This window comes from Aegilops tauschii, chromosome 4, assembly GCF_002575655.3.
Source record: "Aegilops tauschii subsp. strangulata cultivar AL8/78 chromosome 4, Aet v6.0, whole genome shotgun sequence".
NCBI lineage: Eukaryota > Viridiplantae > Streptophyta > Magnoliopsida > Poales > Poaceae > Aegilops > Aegilops tauschii.
The window spans coordinates 213,847,053-213,853,102 of record NC_053038.3 but is presented as its reverse complement, the minus strand read 5'-3'; the positions used below and the strand labels follow the sequence as shown (position 1 = coordinate 213,853,102).

Here is a 6,050-nt window from a genome sequence, read left to right as displayed (position 1 = left end):
AAACCCAAAAAAATTACTTTTGCTACTGTTCCCGTTACTATCATACTACTTTGCTACTAAATACTTTGCTGCAGATATTAAGTTATCCAGGTGTGGTTGAATTGACAACTCAACTGCTAATACTTGAGAATATTATTTGGCTCCCCTTGTGTCGAATCAATAAATTTGGGTTGAATACTCTACCCTCGAAAACTGTTGCGACCCCCTATACTTGTGGGTTATTAGTCAGCTAGGCTCAATTTCCCCTTCGGCACACGTCCGGTCCACCTCGTTCCGCCGGAGCGAGGGGTGGTGAGCTCGACTATGGCGCAGGAGGACTGCGAGGCATGGGAGCGCCTCGAGGCCGAGGCCGCCGATGAGGCCTACATGCAAGAGCTCCGCCGGCAGCACCCGGAGCTCGTGGAGGCGGAGCGGGCGATCTTTGCCGGCGCGGAGGGCGGCGAGGTTATTGCGCTCTCCTCCGATGACGAGGTCGAAGGCGGCGAGGACGGTGGCGCGGAGGGCGGCGAGGTTATCGCGCTCTCCTCTAATGACGAGGTCGAAGGCGGCGGCGATGGTGGCGCGGAGGGCGTTGAGGTGGGCCCCGAGGACGAGGAGATGGACGTCGACGAGTGGAGGAGTGCCTTCCCCAACAACCCCGACGACGGTACTGGCCCGGACCCGGCTCGCGGCACACCGTACATGACGAGGAAGGATTGGCTCGACCTCTACTTCGACCAAAAGTAGTTTAGCTTAGTTTAAATTTATGTTTTATGTTCGATTATGCAAAACTATCTATGTTTATGTTTGAATGCATGCTACTTTGGGTTGAACTTGATCAAATTAAAGTTTACAACCTTAAGTTTAGGGGATCGACTAGAAAAGGCCAAAAATTGCTGGAGTATATATATATATCCACTAAGGGTTTTAGTCCTTTAACTTCTTAAGGATCGCCTAGAGATGTCCTTGTGACTTGTTTATTTCAGTTCTTCACAATGTGATGCTCTATATGTGCAACTATTTGCCGTGTAGTTCAATTTCATCAATAACAGTTTCAACAATACCACTATGAATTACGATATTTGGTTGCTGTTAAGGATATTACAGTTAACATGCCTTTTGTTTTTCAATTGTTGTTTAGCAACATGCATTGTACTGAATGACTAAATATGCAATCCCAGGCTACATAGCAACAAGGAAGAGTGTTACCTTAATGTTCTGATGATGTCTAGATATACATGTAATAAAATCTTATATAATGGATGGATGGAGTGTTGTACTACATCATTTTTAATTGTTGTTTAGCTTCTAATATTAACTTGGTGCTTTTAGGTACATATATCATTGCCAAAGATCCACACTTCGACCCTTTCTGCGTATGGGGCAATGAGATATTCATGAACCAGCATCAAGTGAGGAAACTGATAAAGATTGTTATTAAAATGGGTCAAAAGATGTCAATCGAACTATTTGTTTACACTTTATGCAAGACAACAGTGAACTGCAGGATGGTAAGTAAGAACCCTGAAACAGTTTACTCAAGATTACCTATCAAACTACATGATTGGCGGCCGGCCATCACAAGGGGTTGGACTAGAGTCCTGCATGCCTTCTGCATCCAGGAGAGCACAATAGGGCCATTCCGCTTCACCTTGTTCAGCAACTGGAATGTCTGTCGCCTCTTTCTTTACCATCTGTAATAGTACAAGTATAGAACCCTGGTACATCATTATTTATTTGGTGCTTATGTAATTCTTAAACATATGTAACTGTGAATCGAATAATGCATTGGTTGTTTGAACCTGATGGATATGAATAAAGCTATAGCCTACTTTCAAGTTTAAATTAGGTACAATTTTAAATAGCAGCAATTAAATTAGGGCGAAATTACGTTGTGCAGGTCATTACGGCACACACGGTTGGTAAAACACAAACGTTTGCGATATACACCATAATCCGAGACGGTTCACAGAGAGGAAACGTGTGCAAGCATGCACACAGTTGCCGTTTGCAAAGCGTGTGTGATGTCAGACACTATCACATACGGTGCGGGAAAACTAAATGTGTGTGATTGTCTACCCATCGTACACGGTTTATAATCATGAACTGTTTGTGATGTGCCAAGCATCGTAAAACTCCCGTGCCTAGAATCTGCCTGGAAAACTCCCGTGTCTGGAATCTGCCTGGTTTTAGGCAGGACCACAAAACTCCGACTGCGATGGCAATGCAAGCACAAACGAGTAGCAAGGATGAAGCGTTTGGGATATTTGAGATATCGGAAACGGTTATATAGGGACAACTGTATGCATCAAGGCTCCCTATCCCCGACGGTTTCTGGGTCGTGTGGGAAGGACCCCCTATCGCCCACACTCACTTGGCGACGGTTCCAAATGCCGTCGCGGAAAGGGGTTAAAACCCGTTTGTTTAGGACCGACACGTACTAGTGACATATGCAATGGAATGGATCACTCTCCAAACTATGCATCTGCAGGAGCGGTATTATTTAGGAAGAAAAAAAATACAAAATCTAATCATGTTAATAGAGCACCAACAGAAACTCCTATATCATTTGGAGACTAAAAGTAATAAGAATAAAGGACATAGGAAATGAGTGATTTAACTCTACATGTTTGATACCTAAAATGGTAGAGTGGGCATATATAACATCCGCCGCCTCGAATTACCTCCTAACGGGAGGCAGACGCACTCGCGTCGTGGCTCTGGCCTCTTACGTTTTGAGCTATAGTGGAACAAAGGTGCTCTTGAGTGAACTGAGAGAGATCCGGCCTCCAGTAGATACAAAAGATGTGGTCAATCTCAAGCTGACACCTCTTTGCAATCATGTCATTTAATGTTTTCCAGATTAGGTACAATATGAGTCCACGCATACAAAAAATGAATTACTCTCCATTATTTGACATTGGGTAGAATTATAAGTGCATAAACATTACGCTCATTATAAAAAGGAATCCAGGTACATGCATTAAGCATACAGAGACCTATTTCCTGGAAGTGACACTACTCCCACTTGAGAAATAGGAATGGAGAGAGATGGTTGCAGTCAAAAGAAAGTCAATAACATGGCAGTCAAACTTATAAGCTCAGTTTATTTTTCACAGTCAACCTTATAGGCTCAACCTATTTGTCAGGCATCAAACTACTTCGTATGGTTAAGGCAGGATCTAAAATGAGAAAGAAAGTAAGGCAAAACCACATGATTTCCACTACTCAATAATCTAAGCACTTGGGTGATTACACTAAGCAAAACGGCCGGATTGTGCTGAGCTCTGTGAGCGTCCGAGGGCTCCCGTGAATCTTATTTCTGGATAGCTTTTTCTCCAAATGGTAGCTGTGGATGGAGAATGGTAACATCAAGAGGTGTAGGGAGTAGCAGCAACACACCTTGCTGCTCCGAGATTCTGTGGACAGAGGAGCATCAGCCTAAAAAAGCTTGAAGACGCCATGACCTCGTCCAGCTCCGCGACGGCGGCAACCTGCAAGCCAAGACAATGAAGGAGTAGGGGTTAGAGAGAGAGAGAGAGAGAGAGAGAGAGAGAGAGATGGGTTAACCTGGACCGAACCTCCAGCAGCGAGTCTTGGTCAGAATCCTTGTCCGCGGGGTTCAGCATGGATGATAATTTATCTGGGGCTAACATGAACAGGTTGAGTGATGTTGCTGCTGCTCCGGTGGCATTGCCAGTTTTCGGCAAAAATACGCTTCTTCTCAACTGACAAGAAGAAGCCACAGCCCTGGATCTCGAAGGAGCTATTCTCATGGCTCCTCCTCTCACTTCTGCATCTTCACAAAAAGAACAAAATCACAAGACATCTCCATGTTACTTGCAAATAAGCCAAGTGCAGAAATTGCAAAAACTAAATGAAAATCAAGTGCAGAATCTACAAAATGTATGTGCAGTGTAGAAACAGAGGAACCAAGAGTGCTGACCTATGAAGCTTTGTGGCTGGCTTTCATAAGGTCTTTTCAGAGACCACATGTTGGACTTGATAAGGCCTCCAACTTCCTTACTGTAATTTTCCTAAAAAAAGAGATAGATACATAACCACTCAGTAAGGGAAGAGAAAACCACTCAAAGGCTGATGTACACATGTAGCAAGGTGAACTCAAAAGGCATTCGTAGGTCAGATAGGGTACCTCTAAAGCTACCAAAACAAAAGCTGAATGTGCGCTCTCCAAGATATGCTTGTTCGAGTAATGAAGCTCATCCCTGTAAAAAGACATAAAAATTAATTACATTGATTCGCACCATAATAGTTTCTCTGAATTAGTATTGAATGTGGGACCGTGGACAAAGGGCAGCAACCAATGCTCGGTACAAACATTTCAGGCTAACAAGTGTAAAATACCTTTTAGCACCATCATTTGTCTGCATTAGTGACCACTTTAACTTCTCAGATACAGTATTTGGGTTGCTCGCTACTTTGATTTCACTATGCGCAATGAATGAGCCACAACCTGAATAGGATTCACTTGTAATGTATCAGTTGGTATCTGCAGGAACATAGTTCGCTTCTGATTCTTCCTCTGATTTTGTGTTTGGATGTCGAAGGAGCACGCTTCCATAGCCAATCTCAAAGGATCCAGCAGGAGTTTCGCTATGATAAAGTAGGTCTTCCTGTGTTGATCCTGCTGAAAGGCAATATAACCGCTCTTCGTGCATTATGGAGTTGAGATCATCAACAAGCGCCGGTCAGACCATGGTTCATCCTTCACTATGCTTCGGTTTGGTAATTTCTTCGGACGTTTTTGTCCCTTGAGCTTTAGCTTGTCAGGTCCAGCTTCGCCAGCGTCAGTATCTTCCCGATTATGCGCCGGTGTTTAATTCACGGACGCACCCTTTATCCTCCATCTTGACCCACATGCATTGCAGAGAACTGGCTTATCTGGTGGCCCATTACGCTAAAGAGGAGTACCTGTATCAGCAGCATTTGCCATGAGCAATAAGAAATAGAGTACAAAACTGGTACCCGAGAATGTGTGTAAAATGGAGGTACATAGTTCATCGGTAGTGGGTCCATCAATCAGGAGTTTGCTTGCATAATATATTTACAAGAATTATGCCTGGCAGTGATACTACAAGAGATGTTGGCTGGTGTCCAAAAAAGATGGTGGTGCTAATCGAGGAAGCAAACATAAAGCAACAGTCAGGAAGAAAACATCTTCAAGGCAATAAATAAATAATCTGTCATAGATACACATAGTCATACTTCATTTTCCAGGTACTGTTTTTGATGGTTAGTACATACAATCCTGTAATGCTCCATGTGCTATCCTACAGAATAAATATTGATGACCTGTAAGAAAAGAATGAAGGAAATCAAATACCAAAAGTGGATTATTGACCAGTAAAAAAACTAGAGGCAATCAAATAACACAACTGGAGTAGATTTTGATAATGGCACTAAATAAAGAACTACTGAATTAAAAGAACAAAAGGCAGCAATTACCGGTAGCAGCAGTCTTATGTTGTAATGATTGGCTGCTTCAAGAAACCTTCTCAGTGTGCCCTCTGCACAAAATAAAGAACACCACATACATCAAACAATTATTCTACAATGTTTAACCATGCCCAAGCACATGCTCTAGGGCTAAATTTCCAAGTAACACATACATGGCAGCAAGATTCAAGAAAAGGAAAAAAGGTTCGCATCAGTGAAGTGATACCTTAGCATATTCTCTTTGTATCATAAGATGCTAGACTGTATCCATGGATTGAACAATAACCTTCTATGAGCAGTCAACCCTTAACCTTATCATAAGACTGCATAAATGAACAATAACCTTCTGAACTACCATTTGCCAATAAGCATCACTTGATAATTGGCTTCTATATTCCCAATGTAACCAAAACCTTATAACTGACTCAAAAATATTGTCTATATCATGAGGTTGTTTGGTTGCTGCCATGTTCGCCTCGCCAATCGCGGGCCGACCAATTAAGGTTTGTTTAAGTAGTGAACCACTAATTAGTTTTAGCATCCCGGTTTGTTTAATTAGCTCCATTGTAGACAGTTTTAGCATCCTGGGTTGTTAAATTAGGGGGCCACAAATT

The 6,050-nt window shown here is 42.7% G+C and overlaps 1 protein-coding gene across 2 annotated transcripts; it reads right to left on the bottom strand.

The window, feature by feature from the left end:
• Nucleotides 1-3,034: 3,034 nt before the first annotated feature.
• On the bottom strand, nucleotides 3,035-5,553 carry LOC109765175 (uncharacterized). 2 transcript variants are annotated; one of them, XM_040387018.2, is made up of 6 exons: nucleotides 5,206-5,553; nucleotides 4,345-4,911; nucleotides 4,133-4,205; nucleotides 3,926-4,016; nucleotides 3,561-3,778; nucleotides 3,035-3,473 (listed from the first exon to the last, which is right to left on the bottom strand). In XM_040387018.2, the coding sequence occupies exons 2-6, from the start codon at nucleotides 4,368-4,370 to the stop codon at nucleotides 3,351-3,353; spliced, it is 531 nt and encodes a 176-aa protein (XP_040242952.1). In that variant the 5' UTR covers nucleotides 4,371-4,911; nucleotides 5,206-5,553; the 3' UTR covers nucleotides 3,035-3,350. The 2 variants fall into 2 exon arrangements, with proteins under 2 accessions (XP_040242952.1, XP_045083170.1); XM_045227235.1 differs by having other exon boundaries at nucleotides 3,561-3,772.
• Between the last annotated feature and the right edge of the window lie 497 nt (nucleotides 5,554-6,050).

Bases quoted from the DNA above. Each gene is read 5' to 3' on its own strand.
- LOC109765175 (XM_040387018.2), bottom strand. From the start codon at position 4,370: ATGCAGACAAATGATGGTGCTAAAAG. The intron at 4,017-4,132 runs GTACCCTATCTG...CTCTTTTTTTAG, and splicing joins TTGTTTTGGTAGCTTTAGAG to GAAAATTACAGTAAGGAAGT. The intron at 3,779-3,925 runs GTCAGCACTCTT...CTTTTTGTGAAG, and splicing joins CCAGCCACAAAGCTTCATAG to ATGCAGAAGTGAGAGGAGGA.